The sequence below is a fragment of the Quercus lobata genome, chromosome 4, assembly GCF_001633185.2.
Source record: "Quercus lobata isolate SW786 chromosome 4, ValleyOak3.0 Primary Assembly, whole genome shotgun sequence".
NCBI classification, from domain to species: Eukaryota; Viridiplantae; Streptophyta; class Magnoliopsida; order Fagales; family Fagaceae; genus Quercus; species Quercus lobata.
Genome location: NC_044907.1, coordinates 49,310,004 through 49,333,381, shown reverse-complemented (window position 1 = coordinate 49,333,381; position 23,378 = coordinate 49,310,004). Strand labels below are relative to the sequence as shown.

At 36.6% G+C, this 23,378-nt stretch overlaps 2 protein-coding genes across 2 annotated transcripts; one reads left to right on the top strand and one right to left on the bottom strand.

Annotated features, from left to right (window-relative positions):
- Window positions 1–641: 641 nt before the first annotated feature.
- LOC115985393 (salicylate carboxymethyltransferase-like) lies at window positions 642–3,610 on the bottom strand. Its single transcript, XM_031108334.1, has 4 exons — window positions 3,565–3,610; window positions 3,171–3,487; window positions 1,127–1,381; window positions 642–1,004 (listed from the first exon to the last, which is right to left on the bottom strand). The coding sequence occupies exons 1-4, from the start codon at window positions 3,608–3,610 to the stop codon at window positions 642–644; spliced, it is 981 nt and encodes a 326-aa protein (XP_030964194.1).
- Window positions 3,611–15,416: 11,806 nt separating this feature from the next.
- LOC115985392 lies at window positions 15,417–16,403 on the top strand. Its single transcript, XM_031108333.1, has 2 exons — window positions 15,417–15,962; window positions 16,380–16,403. The coding sequence occupies exons 1-2, from the start codon at window positions 15,417–15,419 to the stop codon at window positions 16,401–16,403; spliced, it is 570 nt and encodes a 189-aa protein (XP_030964193.1).
- The last annotated feature ends 6,975 nt before the right edge of the window (window positions 16,404–23,378 follow it).

Genomic DNA, 23,378 nt, shown 5'->3' with positions numbered 1-23,378 from the left:
CCTTCCCTCTCCTTATCTCATCTCTCTAATACCTCATACCCTTCCTCTTCTCTCCTCTCTACTTTACTTTTTTGTATGAAAGTGATAATATTGTAGCTTATTTCCAAAATCTTTAGTGGTTCATGTCTTGTCTCTTTCTACTTTTAAGTAGAAATCTTATTTAATAAGAAGGTTTTTTTTCTTTAAAAAAAAATTATAAAAGGATTGGTTAATTGTACCACAGTTCCTGTGACTCCCCATTACTCACAATTAGTGGAAACTCAGCAAACTTTTCCTTTCCCTTTCTTCTCAAGACGACTGACCACTTTTTTTTAGAGTCATTGCATGGAAATAAGCATTAAGAACACTGATTTAACATTGAAACAACTTACAATGATCACAAGGTAAACTAGGCAAAATCATACACACATAAAATATATGGTACTGACTACACAGTACACAGCCATACACACACAAAATACAACACTTAGTTTACTATGCAGAGTCATAGACTCATGGCATAGCTACATGCATACAAGAAACAATTTATTAAAAACAAAGCCAGACTAGGCAAAAGCATAACATCTGGTAACTAGTCCAACAAGATGATGCGTCCCAATTTGCATCTTATTTATTCAAGATACATAGTTTCATGGATTTATTCATTTCCTTTCCATTGAAATTACGATGTTGAAATTCTTTGTCTTCTCCATGGAAAGATACTCAACGATAAACTCTGCGTACCTCTCAAATAAATCATCTATAATTGCCTGTCCAAAGTGATCAACAAGCAAGGATTCTAAAACCGCTCTATAGCAACGTGACACATTTTGTCCACATGTAAACTTGTCGAACCCGCAATTTTTGTTTTCCTCGTTGTCATTGGCATCCATATTGACTTCAAATGTTTCCAGTTGATCAATAACAAAGGATCCCTCTTTTTCAACAATGATTTTTACTTCTTCGATGAAATGTGTGTCGTGAGGCAAATTGAACGTGTCGATATCAGCCTCTTCAATTAGCCCCTATACAAATAAAATTGTGGCCATTATTTTACTTTTTAAGTGAGATAACAAAAAAAAAAAAATATCGCTTAATTAGAAGAATTAATTTTAAATTTTAATTATCAAAAGGTTAAAGAACCAACTTCAGCAGCCATGTTAAGGAGACACTTTGCTAGCAACTCCAAAACGAGGTAACAATCTCTAGTAGTGGGATCTTTGATACTCCTACCAATAAAGGTTAGAATCATTTGCCCTCCAAGTTTTATTTCATCAGCACGTGAGCGAAGTAAAAGAGAGAAATCACTCTGAAATTGCTCCAAGTATGCCTCGAATACATTGTGAGGGCTTGTCTTCCCCATGTATATGTTCCCCTTATTATTGTTTATCCCTTGAGGTACCTAATAATTACAAAATAAAAATAAATTTAAAGAAAAGAGAGAAAAAGCCATTACCAAAATGAATTATGAAAATTTGAGTATGAATTTTCTCACCTGTACATTTTGTGTGCTTTATGAAATTGATAATTATTTGTTTAAATGTGACAATTTATTCTCATATTCTAGAAATAGTAAAAATTACTTTGCACTTCGTATGAGCGTCGCAAATCAGATGAAAATCCTCTCCTTTTCACGTAAAATGGAAGGGAAAATGAAGGAATGTTTTATTTATTTTTTTGTGGATGAAATGAACAATAGAATGCAGTCTTATTTTTGACGAAATTATCCATTAAACAAAGAAAAATTATCTTTTCTTTTCTACTTAATAAGTACATAGCCACTGCGCACCCTTAGTGCAGTGGTCGCTCTATAACTATTAGTGCTTGTGAGGTGTAGGGAGTAAGGATCGGGGTTGAAGTTTTCAGGAAGGAGTTCCACACACATATACCTTTAGATTAGCTTAAAGTAGAATTTCTATCTTGTATTAAAAATAAAAAATACATAATATAAGCCTAAGAGGTTAGTTTGGTGGTTCTTAAAGCTTCATGATATCCATGAGATCTTGAGTTTGAAACCTCTTACTAGCACCTTGAGGTCACCCCCAAGAAATTCCTCACGATATATTTGAAAAGGTTTAGATATTCTCGTTTGTAAAAAAGAAAAAAGAAAGTACATAATATAAAATAGTAATTATGTATTATTTTTCATTTATTTATAACATCCCTAATAAAATCAAGGGGGAATATCACAATCCTTAATGTGCCGCCATTTGCTGAAACCCTTTTGCATGATAGTATCTTAACCTATGATGTTTGTTGCATGCTAATTGTTATTTATTATTAGGTTAAGACATTAATCGAATTTTGGTGAAAGCAAGAGTTGTACCCTAAATTTTTTGTTTAACAACAATAAACTTTATTGGTTGAATTAACTGAAACTCACAATTAGACTACTATGGTAGCATTTGGATTCAGCGTTTATGAGCTGTGTTTGCGTTTTGTTTTTTGTTTTTTTTTTTGGGAGTAGTGATTGTTGACTTTTCTTTATGAATAGTGCATACCAGTGGGTCCCGTGCACTATTCACGAGGCCCAAACTTTCACTTTTCAGTAACTTTTTCATAATGGGTCTCATGATACTATTCACACATTTAAAAATTATTTTGCTATAGTATTTTTAATTTACAATTGTATTTAAACGACCCTATATTGAATGACTTACCTGCTGGATGTATACTCAGTAAGAAGTGTAGAGGATGTTGTACAATAAAAAGCAAGGTGGCTAAATATTGTTATTGTTAGTGCTCAAGGATGTGGAGCCTATTTTGAACCGTATCTTTTTGAAGCATGGCTTTTTTAAGCCACATTTTTTTAAGGTATATCTTTTCCTAATTAATCATTTTCGAAAAGTAAAAAAAAAAAAAAACACAAAATTGTACCAAACAAACACGTAATCCCATAAATGTTTCTCAAGCATGGCAATTTGTGAATAAGTCGGTCACTATGGGCTTATTTGGTTTGTGTTAAGATTGTATTCATTTTCTATTTATATTTTCTGTACTCATTTTTTATACTAAAATCTTGTACTCATATCTCCATGATAATATTGTGGATTATATAATTGAGTTAAATTAGTAATTAATCAATGCAATGTTTTTAGTTTTTGATATATTTCAAGCGGGAAAAGGGATTCAATCTTTTGGATATCTCCCAATTGCAATGCAACGATATTTTTGAGTGTAAAGATGCTGACCTTAGAGAGCCAATGCACACCATAAGAAGAATGAACAAAATCCAGGCTTTTGCTAGGAAAGAGCCTGCCATAGAAGGACCCTGGCATTCCCGCTATGAAACATGGGCCTACATCGTTGCCTTTCTCCCTCTTCAACATAGCATAAAAGTCTGGCAGTAATTTGAAATCAGTGTTGAAATCATTACTTGGAAGGTCATTTAGAAACACTGTGAGCTCAGGAGGAGAGTGTCCAGTTTCTCGACACAGTCCGACTATGGCATCAATTATTTCGTAGGTAACTATAAGTGTGTTGGGTCCTGAAGAGCAACCTAAGTCTGCTATAGAAAAATAACGAGGAAAGTTTTCCTTGCTATATAAAGCTCTGACGTACAGTGCCCTCCAACACTAGTCTTACCTTGGATATCACTCTTTTTTGAGAGATATGCAAAGCGGAAAATCATTTTTTTAACTACTACATAAACATAAAATCATAAATGTGAACATTTTTTTTTTCAGCTTTGGAAACAAGTTTCTGTTGTGTGTGTTGAAAAATGCTAGTAACACAACAAAACTCACAACTTGCTTACTTGGTGAATTATGACAAAAGTTATGGATTTTGTTGTAATACTAGCATTCTTCTTAATGGTACGTACACTATAAATAATGATCATCATGGCTAGCTTTGACATGTATGGCTACATAGGAAACTCTCTCTAAATAGTTGATTCCATAAAAAGAGAGAGGTAAATTAAGTGAGAGTGAGAGAATTACTTGAAGTGCTGAGTTATGGGAATAGCTATTTTCTCCTACTCTCGATGTCATGTGAAAAACCTTCTCCACTTGCAAGACATGGCCATGTCCATGTTCATGGATTGAATTATGGGTGTTGCTATCCATGTCTTCCTTGGTGTAGTAATTGCTCTATTCAACCTGTATTTATAGGTGTAATACTTGGAAAAAAAAAAAATTAAAAGGAGGGGTATTTAAGTAAGTCTATTTATGGGTTAATTTTATAATTAATAATACTAAGGGGATTTTTAGAAGATAAAGGGGATTTTTAGAAAATAAGGTTGAAATATATATAAGTTAATTAAGTTAGCGTATAATGATAGATATTTTGAGAGAGGAGACTACCCAAAATACTCAAGTAGAGAAGGTTTTATTGCACACTTGATGTAGGAGCCTAAAAATCTCTTTCTTGTCAAATCTAAACTTTATTTGGAATCAAAATATTTTTTTATATGGATATTTTGACCAATAGTGAAACTATTTAAATATTTATTTAAGAGTTTTAATGATGCAAACGAAGAAAAGTTTAGATTTATATTTCGGTAAATTGGACGCTAGGGACCTATATATTTGTCTATGCTCAGTATTTTAATCATTTTTTAATATACACTTTGTTGTGATAAGCGTAGTTCGAAGCTGCAAATTTTAGGAGTAACGGGTCAAGGGTCAGGTTTTTGCACAGTTTTTGTTTAAGAAACTATACACGAATTGATAGAATTGGTAAAAAACCAAAGAAGTTAATATCGTATCTGAGGTTGTACCAATTTGACCAGTGGTTAAATATGTTTCGAGCACTGGTCTATACCGATATATCGTTTCGAATTTACCACTATTTTATATATTTAATATATATATATACACACACACAAAATCTCTATTTATTATAAAACATTATATATCGTTTCGAATTTATCACTATTTTATATATTTAATATATGTATATATATATATATATATACACATAAAATCTCTATTTATTATAAAACATTATCTCAAAAATCCCCGTTTACCATAAAACATTACTTCAATTGTTTATTGTATTAAAAAAAACACAATATAAAAAACATAAAACTTAATTATTTATTAAAAAATTGCTTCTTAAAAAAAAAAAAATTCGGCCCATATAAAAAACATAAAACTTAATTATTTATTACATAAAACACAATATAAAAAACATAAAACTTAATTATTTATTACATACAAAGAAAACTAAAAAATTGCTACTAAAAAAAAAAAACTAAAAATTGTTTTTTATTATTTAATACTCAAAAATCCTTGACTCTATTCCACCTCGGCTCAAATTCCGGCTCATTTCGTCCAATTTTGGGTAATTTCAGCCGGAATGAATGAATTTTGTTCTCTTTTATCATTACATGAAACAATGTTTTGACTCTTCTGAGTTCCACCGTTTCTATTCTACCTCATGGCATCAAATATAATCAGGGACGGAACCAAGATTCATACCTGAGGGGGGCAAAGCTTAAAACTAAAAACTTTTTTATGAAAATAAAAACTAGCATCTATTTCATATTCAATAAAATACTACGTACATACAAAATAAGTATTTTTTAAACATTTCATATTATAAAACACATCAACAAAACATAACATACAAAATGAGTGTTTCTTATTTTGTGAGCGATTTTTGTTTAGTCAATATTTATTTTTTTATTTTGTTTTTGTAGTTAAAGGGACATGAATTTTTTATTTTTTTATTTTCTTGTAGGTCAATATCTAAATATTTTAGAGGAGGAGAGACAAATATATATATATACATATATATATATATATATATAAGGGCAAATCTTAATTTTTTTTAACTAGTTTTTTTTTTTTCTTTTTAATGTGGGGGGGGGGGGGGCAATGGCCCCCCTCTGCCCCAACGTAGATCCGTCCTTGAATATAATAAAAAAATTCTACAACAATGAGTAGAGAGAGAGAGGGGTAAAGAACAGAAAGTGACCTTTGATGATTCTTCTGAATTCTGAGATGGATTACTCATGAAACTTCAACCTTCACACATTTGCATTTTGCTCTTTGCAGCACAAAGCCACAAAGAGAGAGGCAGGGAGAGTAACAAGTTAAAATTTAAAAACACAGAGATTTGAGAAGAATTTGAAAGGATTTATACTTGTATTCCGGTAGAGGAGATGGAGCTCGGTGGGGGAGGTGGAATGAATAAATGTGCATGCAATGTAGAGTGCCACGTTTTTGGCCATTATTGCAAATAGTGCCACGTGACCATCATCCTATTAACATAAACTTAACAGCAATGAACTTAAAAGGAAAAGTTAACCACAATATTTTTCACAACTTCTTACCACAATTGTGAACGAACAAAATGTAATTGGTAAAAAAAAATATAATAATTAGGTTTATGGATAAGTACAGTTTTCCAAAAAAATTGTAGTATAATAATTTGTAATCTTAAAACCGCTCACTTAGAAATAGTACTACACCTTGATTAAAAAAAAGAAAAAGAAAATTAATTAACAGTAGTACAGATATATAATATTAAAAAAAAAGGAATAACAACCGTATTATTTACTTATTTGTATCTACTTTGGTAATTAGTTATTATCTTTTGGAAAATTTGTTAGATTATATATATATATATATATATATATCTATGGTAGACCGGTAACCCCTAAAACGGTATCCAAAAACAGGCCAGTACTGAAATATTACATTCCAATAGACAAATCGAAATAGGGTCTGAAATGGTATTCATAACATTGTGACATAGTACTAGGAGTTATAGCCTTATAGCTAGGGCATTAATGGTGGGAGAAATATATATATATATATATATATATATGTATGTATATATGTATACACACACACATATAAATATTATGATTATGTAGAATTTGATTATTGAGTAAATGGTGCTTGTAAATTATTTAGGTGTTATCTAAGGATTTTAGAGGAAGTGTTAGGGAGAAATTCTTTTGTTGTAAGCTAGCTGAGGTAAGCAACCTTATCCTAATTGATTTTATTCTATTTATCCTACTATATTTTAACTACTGATTTTTGTTTATAATTGTCACAATTTTATTTAATTATTTTAGCTACATTGATTAAAGTAAAGAATAAAGAATTATCACAAATATATTTGATTAATGAATATATGACTATATATATATGTATGTATGTATTTGGGTGAAATATATTTTTATTTGAATTATGATTTAATATATATAATTTTAGACAATCTGACTATGTTTTGACTTTGATACACAGCCAATGAGAGTTATTCATTGGTATACTGATATCCAGCTAATTGGGGTTATTCATTGGTACTAAAACTAGTTCTATCTGAGGCATCACGAGCCTATCGTGTTTCTAGACCCAGCTAGTGGGGGATATACATTAGCACGGGACTAGTTTTATTTGAATCTGATGCCTAGTCATGGGGAGATAGCGCGACCATAGTTGTAAAGATTGTTAAGAATATGAATTATGTTTGAATATTTGAACTGTTTTAAGTCCTTGAAACTGCTTATGTGTTTTTATAACCTATTATAAATTATAGCTTTCATATATGGAAAATTGATTATTTTCTAATCAATCTATGATATATTTTTAAGATTAAAATATTTGATCTATGTGCAACTTATTATTTTACAAATCTATTTGCTTGATAGAACTTATTAGGACTTTGGTTACTTATTGAGTTGTCAACTCACTCTCCTCTTTCTTCTTTCAGATTCTAATAAGGAAGAGTAGCATATGGTTGGGCTTCCGCTGGGATATGCGTATGAGTGAAGTTTAGGAATCATTGGAATCAGATCTGGACTTTTATGTTTAATATTATCTTTTGTTTAGACTTTAGTCTCAAAGATTTAGTTTATTTTCTATATGATGTTGGAAGATTATTATTTTGGATGTCCTTTGAGATTTGCATTATTGAAGATATTTTTGGATTTATTGGTAAAATTTTCCTTGAGAATAATTCTTTAGTTGTTAAAAAAGTCTTTCACACTTGTAGAGTATAAACTTTATAAGTGTGTGGTTGTTGTCATCTACCTAGCTCTTATCGAATTTCAGGCATAACGATAGGAGTTAGCAATGCTTCCATGGATTAAAATATATTTATATTAAAAAATAAAAAATAAAGTTCATTTTGCACAATTTCATTACAAAATGCATGTGCATGATATCTGGACAAACCCAAGAAGTGACCCAAAGGGGCCCGGCCCCCCTGGGCCTAATGATAATGGAAAATACTCCGAAGTACTTATCGTTGTTGTTGCATTATTTAGTCCTTAGAACATCCACAGCCCAAATGGCATATGCCATATCTTGGTTCAATTTAACATATAAGCACAAAATAACCTTTGCATCCAGACTTGTATAATGCAACTATTGCAAAAAAATTTAAAATTGTGCTACAGTACAATTCTACATGTAGAATTGTGCTACAGTGCACTGTAGCACAATTCTAAAACAAAAACTATTATTTTATTATCTTTCTCTCTCATCTGTCTCCCTGACTCTCCCACTCTCTCAAACTTTGTCTCCCATGTCTCTCTCTCTCAAACTTCTCCCTCTCCCTTTGCTCTCAACGGCAAGCCCAGGCCGCTGTTGGCCACTGTCTCACTCGGCGTGGTCTGATCGTGGAGATCGTGGTCTAATCGTGGAGATCGTGGTAAATCATGTTCAGTTGGTGGGATCGTACCTTGGGTTCGAGGAGATTGGGTTTGAGTTCGTGGGGTATGAGAAGATCGAGTATTTGATTTGGAGTGGGATCAATGGATTGTGTTGCCATTTTGGTTTTGCACATTTAAGATTTTAGGTTGAATAAATCGGTGGCTTGTGTTGCTGTTCTGGGTTCTGGTTCTGCGTTTTCTGGGTTTTTTTTTTTTTTTTTTTTTTTTTTTTAATATGGGTTTTTGCTCTGGTGGGATTTTGGTGGGCAGTGGTGGCGTGGTGGGCATGGTGGAGGTGTAGTGGTGGTGACTGGGCAGTGGAGGCCCGGTGATAGAGGTTGAGGGAAGGTGGAGGGGAAAATTGGGGAAAAAAGAAAAAAGAAAAAAAAAATTTATTGTGTAGAAATATTATTTTAATGAGTAGAATAGAAAAATAAAAGTTGGGATGTTGGAGGTATTGTAAAATGGTATGGTATAATTGATAAAGTAGCTTTTTAAGATGGTAAAATAAGATGAGATATGAAAACCAACTGTGGATGCTCTTACCTAGACTGTGGTATCATAACATGTTAGATATTGGAAGGCTTTGGGGCTGCACCATGTTCAACCCAAGGGTTCAAATGAACCCACGAGAACTGGCAATATATATATATATATATATATATATATTTATATGTATGTATGTATATATAAAATTTCTTTTTACCCTTTAAAATAAAAATTTGAACACTCTTAACTCTAAATTATTTTCTAGGGGGTTAGTAAGAAATATAAATTATACAAAATCTATTGGAAAAATAGTATGCGGTGAATAAGAAATTGACATTTAATATGTTCAATTGAAGATGTTATTAAAAATGGTGAAAATCCTGAATCTCACATAGGAAAGGAAAAAGATAGTATATGAGTTTATATGCTCATGGACTGAACATTGGGTTGAGTTTTGGCATATGTGGACTAGGCCCTCTTGTTTAAATAATAATTATTTTATTATTTTATTTTTTAGTCAGTCAGTCTGTGCATAGTAGTTATTATTTGAACCATGTGTTTGTTCACTAATGTATATAAATTGATAGTCTCTTATTCATAAAAACTAACTTTTCTGGAAAAAAAATTTTTAGAAAGAAAATATTTTGTGCATTCATTTGAGTCAAAGAGAGAGAAAGAGACAGAGTACTTCGTAGAGCACGGACCATGTGTGCTTCTTTATATGCTGTAGATCATTTTTTCCTGGGAGGTAGACGTCTGTGAGTCTCAAAGTACCACAGATTGTGTGAGGAGTGAAATCTGCTTTAAATAGATTGTGTCAAATACAAGACTTGATCTGAATCATTCATCTTTCACATATCTAGTCTATGAGCTATTAATTATTTACAATTTTTCTTTTATATATGTACCATATTTATTTATTATTTTTGTTATTACGTCTATTTGTGTTGTTATTTATACTTAGATATGTACATTGTTCGTTTTTGTTAATTATAAAAGTAAATTGTTGAGGTATATCCAATAAATTTAAAGCAAATTTTATATATTTTAATTTTTTTTTGTAATTGCTGTGTGAGAGCATCAGCATCAAAGAATGCTATGCTATACTATTATACCATCTCAAAAAATCACTTTATTACTTATACCATTCCATTTTACAATACCTCATACATCCTAAAACTCTATTTTTATTAAAATATTATTTTTTATTCTTTCTTTACTATTTTTTTTTTTCTAACCGTAACTTCTGTTTTCCTACACTTTTCCAAATCCATCACCACACACACAGACGCACAAACACACAAACACAACCATCAAACCTTAAACAGAGCAACAAACACACATAATCCAAATATCCGTCAGTGATTCGATTAACTGATTCCAGTGACATGTACAAAGGAGTTTCTCTAAAATCCCACTGGAACAAAAATCCCAATTAAAAAAAAAAAAAAAAAAAACCAGCATCACAACAGAACCTGATCTACAATCTCTGATCTCCACTCCAATCTCCAATCTTCGATCTCTGTGACCCACACCATGACCATTTTAGCCATACCCACAACCCACTTCAGCCCACTCCGATCTCTGATTCCATGACCCACTTTAACCCACTCCGATCTCCGATCTCCGTGACCCACGCCATAACCCCACCACTTCCTTTAAGCACCGGTCACAGCCAAAAAAAAAAAAAAGCAGATGAGAAAGAGATGGATGATGTTTGGGTTTGAAAGAGGAAAGAGCAGAGAGAATGAAGAGAGCAGAGAGAGCAGATGATGTTTGGGCTTGGAAGAGGAAAGAGCAGAGAGAATGAAGAGAGCAGAGAGAGCGGATGAGAAAGAGAGAGTGGAGAGAGAAATGCTAGTTGATTAAAATATATATATATTTTTTTACAATTGTGCTACAGTACAATTCTAAAGATAGAATTGTATTGTAGCACTATTGTAAAATTTTTTACAATAGTTGTGTTTAGCATCCTTTGATGCAGTATATTCTGAGCCATAAAATGCTAAAAAGGGCTTAGATATAGCATTAGCATTTTTCAATGCTAATGCTCTGAGTCGATGTAAATGGTATGATCTGTTTCCAACCTTTCACGTGAACCTGCAATCTCTTTTTTCATGTTAACATCGTTTCGTGCAATTTTCTGTCTATTCTATAAAGCAATTTGCTGACCTTGGCTTGATTGCACGTTTTAATCTTTCTTTGAGTTTCTCTTCTTATTTGATTTTTTCTGCAGCATTCTGTGTTTTTACTGTGGGTGAAGTCTTGTCTAATAAGACTTCTAGATGGGCCGTGGGCCTACTCGAGCGCTTGAGTTGTGGCTGGGGCCTCTAGAACTTGAAGTTTTAGGGTCCGTTTGGATTGAGCTTATTGTTGCTGAAACTGAAAATTGAAAACTGAAAACTGAAAACACTGTAGCAAAATAATTTTTAAATGTGTAAATAGTACTGTGGGACCCATTTTTAATATTTTTTAATATGTGAACAGTGAATTTACTGTTCATAATAGTAAAATTTGTCTCCCAAAAGTTAACAAATGTGGGCAAAAAAAAAAGAGAAAACGTGAAACGCGGACGCACAAAACGCCCAGCCCAAACGCCCTCTTAGTTTTAAATTCTTGCGTTTTTTTTTTGGGTTATATGCAATAGGATCTATTTTGTTTTTTTGTGGGTGAGTCTTAACTAATAAGACTTGTCTGGCTTAGGGTGGAGTTGTACACTTGTACTTCTGGTTTGCTTTGGAATTTAAAAAAAAAAAAAATTAATTTTAGTCTTGCATTCTTATATATGTTTTATTTATTTATTTATTTATATTACTATTTAAGGGACTTCCTTTATTTAGATCTTTTTTTTTTTTGTTGTTTCAAAATACTCTTACACTTCTAAGTTCAAGTAGAGACAAAACTAAAGGATAATTTGGTAAAATTACGTTTTTTAACTCTCACTAAACCTTTACCAACAAAATAGGACTACCTTTTTTTTTTTTTTTTGGTGATAAATAGGACCACTCTCTTGGTTAAAAGTTATCAATTTTTTTTAGTAGAATTTTTTTTCCTTACTCCATGATCTCACGTTTGTTTTGTTTTTTTGTTTTTTTTTCCCAAATATCTTCTTATTTATTTTGAATTTAAAGGAAAAAAAAAAAAGGGATAATTACAGTAAACCCACCTGAGGTTAGGCCCGATAACACTATGCCTACCCGTGGTTCAAAACTTATCACTTTGCCCACCTGAGGTGCCTTCCATTAGGGCTCTGTTACCCACCTCTCCGTTTGCCGTTAGAAAAACACATTTTTAAAGAAAAACAAACATAACAAAGATCAAAAAGTTAAGACTTTTTATTCCTTAAGAACTTCTTTGAGAACAAAACACAGGAATAGCACAGATCAAATGCTATTCCTGATTAAAAGTGATATCATTGAGCATTTGTTTTTTTTTATAGATCTCTCCAACTTTTATTCAAACCAAACCAAACCCAAAAAAAAAAAAAAAATTCCAAATCCCAGAAAATTCAAACCAAACCAAACCCAAAAAAAAAAAAAAAATTCCAAATCCCAGAAAACACAAGCCACAAATCCAGAAAAAAATCATATCTCGTCGGCGCGATCTCGCCTAATGTCGCGATCTCGCGACGGCGCGATCTTGCCGTCGCGAGATCGCGCCGGATCGAGATCGCGATCGACGCGATCTCGCGCGATCGCGATCTCGATCCGACGTCGCGATCTCGCCTTCGCGAGATCGCGACGTCGCGATCGCGATCGTCGCGAGATCGGCGAGATCGCGCCGGCGAGATATGATTTTTTTCTGGATTTGTGGCTTTCTAGGATTTGGAATTTTTTTTTTTTTTTTAGGTTTGGTTTGGTTTGAATTTTCTGAGATTTGGAATTTTTTTTTTTTTTTGGGTTTGGTTTGGTTTGAATAAAAGTTGGAGAGATCTATAAAAAAAACAAAAATAAAAAAACAAATGCTCAATCATATCACTTTTAATCAGGAATAGCATTTGATCTGTACTATTCCTGTGTTTTGTTCTCAAAGAAGTTCTTAAGGAATAAAAAGTCCTAACTTTTTGATCTTTGTTATGTTTGTTTTTCTTTAAAAATGTGTTTTTCTAACGGCAAACGGAGAGGTGGGTAACAGAGCCCTAACGGAAGGCACCTCAGGTGGGCAAAGTGATAAGTTTTGAACCACGGGTAGGCATAGTGTTATCGGGCCTAACCTCAGGTGGGTTTACTGTAATTATCCAAAAAAAAAAACTCCTATTAATAAACTATTACTATAACTTTCCATTTATCTCTTTAAATTTAGCAAATTATTAATGTGGGGGCTAGTTAATCAATAATTATTAAAATCGTGTTAACTGGGCCTGTGGCCTATTCGAGGACGTTAAACCATCCGAGGAAGCCCATATAAGGTTATAAGGGGAACCAAATGAAAAGAGGAGTAGATATCACATGAGATGGGTCCAGTATTCATCCAAGGACAAAATCCTTCTCGGCAATATGTGTCCGAGGACTACCTGAATGCCGTATTGTCACAAATACACTTCGAAGCTACATTACCACTAAAGGTGGGACATAGGGCCAAGGGTAAGAAAGAAAAGATAAACAAATATCTTTAACAACTACTGCCTCCGCATTAATTGCCTCTTAACCAACTCTCTGACTGCATTAATGTGGAGGTGATACCTGAACATTGATGAAGCAGCCTTACAGCTACTGGTTGGAGGTTCCAGGAGGTGTTAGATGGGATAGGAAGGGATCCTCCGAATCTAACCTACACGTATGTAGTGAAGATGACACCAAAAGAGCAGTATATAATATGAAAGAATGCATTAAGAAAAAGGATCGGAACTTCTAAACAAATTGATACTTAGAAGAAAATCTTACAAAATAAAGAATTTAGCTTGTTTCAAGGACTAATTGATAGTAATATTTTTATTAATCCATCTAGAAACGTTAAGTTTAATCGTTTTTCTTCTGAAGTTAATCTAGTTCTTTTATATCCATGCTCTACAAATTTATTGTTTGGGCCTTTAGTGTTCGAACCCAATACGAGTTTGGGATTGATACAAATTAAGTCCTTACAATTGGTGCAGTCTGTGGGAAGAGCTTGATTTAGATTAAAAGAAATCCGGTTCAACGTTCACAATGGAGGAAGTAGGTCCACATCACTACGTAGCAAGACCACATTAGGTAGATGCCAACCCACACCAAGCAGAGTCAAGAGGCTCCCAGCATGGTAATTCGCACTGGAGTCTCGAATGGAGAGAAGGCCATGAGGGGAGTGTGCGCACAACTCATACCACCAAAAGTCACTCTCGTGGGAAGAGCCATGTTTCCTATGCAAAGAATGAGAGGGACCTGCAATGTGAAATTGACGAGTTGAAAAGAGAGTTGCGCTATGCTAGGCGCGGACGTTCCCGACCTAACTCCGAACCATCATCCGAGGAGACAGATGGAGCTAGTTATAGGCAGAGATCCAGAACTCCGCATAGTAAGACTTTTTCCTGGAGCACAGTCGTCGACATAGGTGCAAAAGCCTGCCTAGCAGGGGCTTGGGGAACAACGCCATGAACAAAGCATTAAGCCAAGTCTCCAAATCACCCTTCACAAGGAATATAGAAGATGCGATTCTTCCTCGGTGATTCCACCAGGCTACATTCACCCTATATGATAGTCGGACAGACTCAGTAGAACACGTTAGCCATTTTAGCTGAAAGATGGCTATCTACTCCAGAGATGAGGCCTGGATATTCAAGGTCTTTCCATCAAGTTTAGGTCCGGTGGCGATAAGATAGTTTAATGGTTTAAGGGCCAACTCTATTGAGTCCTTCGAAAAGCTTACTCGAGCTTTTGGCGCTTGTTTTATCACTTACAATAGGGTTCCTCGGCCTTTGGGATCCTTGCTGTCTATGTCCATGTGAGAGGGCGAGACTCTTAAAACTTATTCAGATAGATATTGGGAAATGTTTAATGAAATAGAGGGAGAGTATGATGATGTTGCTATAAGTTCTTTCAAGGCTAGTCTTCCAGCCGAGCATGATTTAAGGAAATCTCTAACTGGTAAACCTGTTACCAGTGTACAACAATTAATGGATAGGATTGACAAGTACAGAAGAGTAGAAGAAAACCAACTTTAGGGAAAAGGAATGACTAAGGTAATCCCTCAGGAGAGGAGGGATTTCAGGTCGGACCGTTACAATAGTAACTGACCTTGGAAAGACTTCATTAGGCAATCAGGTTTTGCTAACACCCAGGTGATTAATGCAGTATTTCGGGAGCCAGTGCAGCAGGTATTGGAGAAGATAAAGAACGAGCCTTTTTTTAAATGGCCAAACAAGATGGCAGGAGAGCCTAAGAGATGCAACCCGAACCTTTATTATCACTATCATCAGGATCATGGGCACATGATGGAAGATTGCGGGAATTTATGGGACCATTTGAAACAGCTGGTCCGAGAGGGGAAATTGAAGCAACTCTTGTATCATTCCAATGGTAGGGTAGGCCAGGTTGGCTCAGAGATGCATGGGGACACTTCTTTAAGACTCCCCCTTAGCATAATAAACGTTATTTTTACCGCCTCAGGGAAGATTGGATCTTGTTCTTCTAGGGTACTGTCGATGTTCCGACTTCCAACCGAGGAGCATTGCCAAGCGTCAAAAAGAGCCAAGGTGGACATCCCCTTGATTTTGGGCTTTTCGGATGAGGACAAGGTTGGAACTATACAGCCCCATGATGATGCTCTGGTGGTCATGTTGAGAATTGGTGGGTACGATGTAAAAAGGATGATGATTGATCAAGGTAGTGCTATTGATATAATGTACCTAGATTTGTATAAAAGGCTAGGTTTGAAGCCTGAGGACTTGGCAGCCTACAGTTCCCCTCTGGTGAGTTTTGAGGGAAGGATGGTCGTTCCAAAAGGACAGATCAGACTACTTGTGCAAACTGATATGGATGTGGTGGAGGTGGACTTCATTTTTGTAGATGTTTTCTCTCCATACACGACTATTATAGGCAGACCTTGGTTTCATACCCTGGGAGCAGTCTTATCTACTCTACATTAGAAAGTGAAGTACCCATCTGGAGGCCAAGTATTAGAGATAGTAGGAAGCCAGGTTGCAGCTCGGCAGTGCCTGGTAGCGGCTATACAATATTAGCCAGAGGTAGAGACCTCGGCTGCCGTCGATAATGGATTATAGCAATTAAAACCCCCAGCATTACCTTTAGATGGACTAATCGACGAGGTAAAGTGTGAAGATTTGGAGAGGGTAATTGTTGTTGATGATCTGGAAATATTTTTCCAGGTTGGGGCTAAACTGCCTTTGTAAGAGAAGGAGCAATTGCTGGAATTCTTCAGAGAAAATGTAGATGTATTCGCATGAAGCCCATATGAAGCCTTAGGTGTAGATTCGAATTTCATTTGTCATCGACTCAATGTGAATCTTTTCGTTATTTCGAAAAGACAGCCACCTCGACGACCATCAAAAGAACACATCGAAGCTGTCAGAAGTGAGGTGGCCAAGCTCAAGCAGGCTGGGGCTATCAAAGAAGTTTTTTACCCTCAATCGTTAGTCAATACGGTGGTGGTAAAGAAGAAGACAGGAAAGTAGCGAGTGTGCGTGGACTTCACAGACCTCAATAAGGCTTGTTCCAAGGATCCTTTTCCCATGCCGAAGATAAAATAGTTGGTGGATGCAACCGTTGGTCATTCTCGAATGAGTTTTTTGGATGTCTTTCAAGGATATCACCAAATATCACTAGCATTGGACGATCAAGAGAAGGCGGCTTTTGTCACCCCTATTGGAAACTATCATTATAAAGTGATGCCCTTTGGTTTGAAAAATGTAAGATCTACCTATCAACGGATGATGACTAAAATATTCGAACCACAATTGGGCAGAAACATTGAAGTCTATATCGATGATATGGTAGTGAAGAGTAAAGTGGTGTTTGAGCATGTGGAAGATCTTATGAACATTTTTGGAATACTAAGAAAGCATAAGCTACGTCTGAATGCTTCAAAGTGTTCCTTTGGTGTAGGCACTAGGAGGTTCTTAGGGTACATGGTGACTCATAGAGGAATTGAGGTGAACCCAGATCAGATTAAGGCCATCAATGATTTACAAGCACCTCGAAATCTGAAAGAGGTGCAGAAACTAACTAGAATGACTGTTGCTTTGAACCGATTTATCTCTAGGACGGCCAAGAGGTATCGTCCTTTTTTTCTTCTACTGCATAAGTGGAAAGGATTTGAATGGACCGAGGAGTGTGCTGTGGTGTTTTAGCAGTTGAAGGAGTACCTGTCCAGGCCGCCTATCATGTCTAGTCCTGAGGTGGATGAGGTCCTATTTGCTTATCTGGCAGTTGCCCCTCATGCAATTAGTTTTGTCTTAATACGAGAGGACAGCGGTGTCCAAAGACTAGTTTATTACGTAAGTAAGTCCCTTCATGAAGCCAAGATGAGATACTTATCATTGGAAAATGCCATCTTGGCGGTGGTCCATGCAACACACAAACTTCCACATTACTTTTAGGCCCATACTGTGGTTATTTTAACTCAGCTACCTCTCAAATCCATACTTAGAAGTGCAAATTATACTGGGAGAATTGCTAAGTGGGGCACAATCCTAGGTGCTTTCGACATCAAGTATATGCCTCGCACCTTTGTGAAAGGCCAAGTCCTCGCCGATCTGGTAGCTGAGTTCACCGAGTGTCCAGAAGAAGCTAACATGAAGAAAAGTGACATGGATGAAAAGTCAGTTGGTTTGATCTTTAGGCAAGGCGGTTCCTCCTAGAAAGTATATGTGGACAGAGCAGCAAACTAACGGGGGGTAGGATTGGGGGCTAGTTCTGATATCCCCAGAAGAGATCATCATTGAGAAATCCTTGAGATTAGGATTCTCGGCTACTAACAACGAAGCAAAATATGAAGCTTTGTTGATGGAAATGAGTATGGTCCAGAAAATAGGTGGAAAGGTAGCAGAATTATTCTTGGATTCAAGATTGATAGTCAGCCAAGTGAAAGGAGAACTGGAAGCCCGAGATCTAAGAAAGCAGGGATATTTGAGTCAGGTTAGGTGTATGCAAAAAAAAATTTGAATCTTTTGACTTGTGGCATATCCTCCGAGGTGAAAATACCCACGCCGATTCCCTGGCAACCCTTGCCACCTCTTCAGCATGGAGTTTTCCTCAGGTGATAATCGTTGAAAATTTGTATAACCCCACCCCACCAGGAAAGGACGTACGTCAGGTTCATTAAATCAATCCAGTGTTGAGCTGGATGGATCCCATATTGAAATTCCTCGAAAGTGACACCTTACCCGAAGAGAAAATAGAAGTTGAGAAATACGGAGGAAAGCTCCTCGGTTTTGGTTATCCGAGGGCAAAAGGTTATACAAACGCTCTTTTTCTAAGCCATACCTACTTTGTATACATCCCGAGATGTCAGAGTCACTTCTAGAGGAGCTATATGAAGGCATTTGTGGAAGTCACACGGGGGGAAGGTCCCTATCACACTGGGCCATTACTCAAGGATATTAGTGGCCAAATATGCAGAAGGAAGCGCAGGAGTATGTTAGAAAATGTGACCAATGTTAAAGATGCACTACAAAGATCCACTAGCCTGGAGGAATTCTAAACCCTCTGTCCAGCCCTTGGCCTTTTGCTCAATAGGGGCTAGATATTGTCGGCCCTTTTCCTAAAGCCTTAGGAAACAAAAAGTATTTGCTGGTCGACACGGATTATTTTACTAAATGGGTTGAAACTGAACCTTTGGCTAACATCAAAGACGTAGATGTTAAGAGTTTTATCTGGAAGAATATTGTTATGCGATTTGGAACTCCACGCACTCTTGTCTCGGATAACGGCCTTCAATTTGATAGTGAGGCCTTTAGGCAATATTGTTCAGACTAAGTTATAAAGAATAGATATTCCACTCCGGCCTATCCTCAAGGGAATCGGCAAGCTGAGGCTGTTAACAAAGTAACAGTCAATGGACTTAAGAAGAGACTGGGATGATGCAAATGAAAAATGGGTGGAGGAATTACCACATGTTCTTTGGATCTATCGAACAACGCCTCGATGATCAACAGGAGAGACTCCTTTTTCCATGACCTATGGAGCCGAGGCCGTCATCCCTTTGGAAACTAGATTCCCAACGTTAAGGACTAGTACATTTTCCTCGGACAGTAACGATGGGCTGTTAGGAAAAAGTTTAGACTTGATCGAAGAGCGAAGGGAGAATGTAATGGTCCAATTGGCTTATTACTAGCATAAAATTAAGCAAGGCTATGATACTAATGTAAAGCTGAGACCGTTAGCTGTAGGAGATCTGGTGCTGAGGAAAGTTCTAGGATCCACCAAGAATCCAACTTGGGGAAAATTGGGGCCTAATTGGGAAAGGCCTTATCGGATTACTTCAGTAGCCGGAATAGGAGCCTATTATCTGGAAGACCTAGATGAAAAAGCTGTATTTCATCCTTGGAATGTAAACAATCTCAAGAGGTATTATTATTAATAAAAGTAATCTAGTTTGAGTTTCTTTTAATTTATGTTGATCATGCATCTTATGTTTCCACATCTAATGATATCTTATGAAGTATTAAACAAAAACTAAGTTATGTCAGGTCCTCGGATTACAAGTTTAGTGAAAATTAATACCCTATGAAATCTATTGGGTTACTAAATGGATTCCATAGAAACTAATATAGTCTCTCGCTATTAAAATGCTAGTGCCACTTGGGCTTATGCATTCCAGAATAAAAAATTCTCCAATATCGTCCTAAGATCACAGGGTTTTTAATTATCTATTGAGGATATAAACCCCAATAAGCCTATGAACATCATCTAATGTATAACTGAAGTACTTTAGACCCAACTTTATCCAACTTTTGAACATTCCCTTAAGTTTCAATTTATTAGAAGGAATGCATATGTATCCAAAATGTCTCCCTAAGATCTCATTGTATTAATGTTTATCACCCATTTTAACCGCCAACTATTAATGTGTATAAGTTATTTTTTCTCTTGCAAACGAAAGACAGTCAAGATGAATCCATTCAAGCTAAGATAACAGAGCGAACAAGTACAAAAATAAGATAAAACGGCAACAAAAATAAGCAAATAGTCATAAAATCCTTACAAAAGTCCTAATCAAATTGTAAAATAAGGCCTATTTTTTCAACTTAATTTGGAGCATGGGAGCTTGGTTGGCTGATTTATCTACCTTCAAGGTAATGACTCCCTCTTTGTCCTTAGTAGCTTCCCTAGCTGGCATGACTATGGAAGCCAAATCCTATTGAAAGCCTGGAGAGGCTACCTCTGCGTCAGAAGCTACTGCAATCTTATCCAAGGAGGCATTAGTCTCTTTAGCTGGTTCTGGTTGGCCGGGGGAGGAAGATTTTGAGGCAAAACCTCCTGATTAGGACTAGTGGTTGAGGGAGTGTCTTCGACTTGAGTGGATGGAGGATCCGAGGCACGGATTGCTGTAGGATAGAACACATTTTCTGCCTTCCTTAACTCGGATGAAGCCTTAACCCCAGCTCGGTTAAGGGCTTCATTCCAGATTTGGGCACACCATTGGCACCTCTACCTTTAGGGTCTCCTCTGTCTCAGCCACCCCGAGGTCGTAACCTTTCTGTTCGGCCTTGTTCGTTGCCTGTTCGGCCTCAGCCTTTGCCTTCTCGGCTTCCTCCCTGGATTTTTCAGCTTGCTTCCTTAATTTTTGGGTTTCCTCCAAGTGCTTTTTAAGGACTGCCACTTGCTCCCGAGCAGCATTCAATTCTTCATTTGCTTCGTGCAAACGCTTTCTCTGGTCCTCGGCTTGCTTTTGGAAGCCTTCCAATGCCGAGTTAGAGCTTTTGTGAGCTTGCTCCTCAGCAATTAATTTCTTCTTCATGTTCGCCAAGTTTTGCTTGGATATTGTTAAAGTTTGTACAGCCGACGCCCGTATTTTCCTTTCATCCTCTAACTGATTGTAGCAGTTATTGAGCATCTCATCCAGTCTAAAAGTGTTTTGGATAACCTAAAAGGAAGAAATTAACACTATAGTCAGTAAAGAGTACACATCAGTGAGTAACAAAGCCTCATCTACAGCCGAGACTATATGGCACCTAATGCCATCGTTGAAGTCCCTAATAGATGCATCATCTCGTAGGGGCTCCCCACCATGCATGGGTACTGGTAACTAGGCTTGTGGCTCAAGAGGTTGAGTGTCAGACCTCTCCTGGCCTCGCTGAAGAGTATGGCTAGTCTTCTGCTGCTTTACAGCTCGTTGGGCATCTTCTTCACAGGTCAGATGGGACTTTCCTGTATCTACCACATCTTTCCCTTTCTGCTCCCTATGCCTCTTCAGTTCGGCAGCATTAGCTCCGACCGACTGGTGCACTCTTCCCAGGCTGATTCTCTATCAGCTCCATTAGACTTTTCTGGGGCTTCCTTTGTATTCCCATCTCGTCAAGATCTTCCTTGGAGTGTATAGTTTGATTGAAAATTCCAAAATCGTTCGAGGAGTCTGATAGTTCTACAACTTCCTCTAGACTTTCTTCTTCTTCTTCCTCTTTTTCTTCTTCTTCCTCTTTCTCTTCTACTTCCTCTTCCCTGAGGGCAAGTTGGGATGAAGAGGCTCCCGTTGAGATAGTGGCAACAAAAAGGGGCTTAGTGCGGGAGGTGTCCTTAGGAAGTAGAACACCTTTTGGAATGACGAACCCCTGGTAGGCAACGCTAATGTAGTGAAGTCGAGGATCGCGAGCTCTGATCACACACTTCGGTGCTTTGAAAGCAAACGAGAGGGGATGTATCTGAGGATTAAATGGGTTGCCCAGAGTTGGCCGTTAGTTTCGTTCACGTATATCTCAACTTTCAATACCGTATCCAAACTTGCTTTGTTGACTAAACTAAGTTTGGGCTTAATAGAACGTCTATCTGCAAAATCATTGAATTGAAATGAAGCGTCATTAGGGATAAGAATACTAAGACTAAAAAAAAAAAGGGAAAATATGTATGTATAAACCGAACATTATGAATCCATGTCTGCATGCCCACCTGGTTCTCCTTCCTCCATAGGGCATGGCAGACCATCATGCCATTCCCCAGAAAAGATATAGAAATCATCCTTTAAGTTCTTGTTTGAAGTGGGAAGGCACTGAATTAGCCTTACCGCAGGATACCTTAACTTGAGATAATATCCCTGCTCCTTCAAATGGTGGAGGTTGTATACCTAATTCACGTCATGATGGGTCAGGTTTAGGTCCATTCTCTCTTTCAAGGCTTCTATACTTCCCAGGACCCTAAACATGTTTGGGGCACACTGAGTTGTGGATAACCTAAAGAACCTAAGGTAGTTCCTAGTAATAGTACCCATGGGGATGGTCGTCCCGCCTTCTATGAAGGCAATCATGGGAATAACCACTTCCTCTGTTCTTTTAGCACCGGCCCATTCCCCTTGGGCTGCGTACCTCATACCCACCGTTGAGGGGATCCTATACTTAGCATGGAAACTTCTCATACCTTCCTCAAACTTAACCAGATATCGAAACTTACCCACTTTCCCCATTTTCCTAAAGGGTTTCGTAGAGAAATTAACGAGTTTAAGATAAAAGCTGAAAAGGTTTTAAGAAGATTTTAGTATTTTTAGATGCCCAGGAAAATGACGAAAAAGGAGAAAGACAGGTTCAGTGTATGAGCTCTAGAATTGTGTGATCATTGAAGGTAAGAAAGATAATTGATTTGAAAATTCCTTTATAGTCATGCAGAGGTTATGAGCGGGAAAGTTCCCGCTCACACAACGAGACAGACCCTCCACCATTTGATTTACATCTTACCGTTGAACGTAGGGGATAGGGGCGTCGCCAAAATTTAATGCTGCCATGCTCGGGACACTGAAGCGTCAAGAACATACCTAAAACATAAAAGGATATGGGCTTGTGACATCAAAATCAACCTTTTCTCCCAAGGAGTCGAAAAGCAAGATTTTGAGGGGTTATTGTGGGGGAATTATTAAAACTGTGTTAACTGGGCCTGTGGCCTATCCGAGGATGTTAAACCATCCGAGGAGGCCCATATAAGGTTATAAGTGGAACCAAATGAAAAGAGGAGTAGATATCACATGAGATGGGTCCAGTATTCATCCGAGAACAAAATTCTTCTTGGCAATATATGTCCGAGGATGACCTGAACGCCGTATTATCACAAACACGCTTCGAAACTATATTACCACTAAAGGTGGGACATGGGGCCAAGGGTAAGAAATAAAAGATAAACAAATATCTTTAACAACTGTTGCTTTTGCATTAATTGCCTCTCAA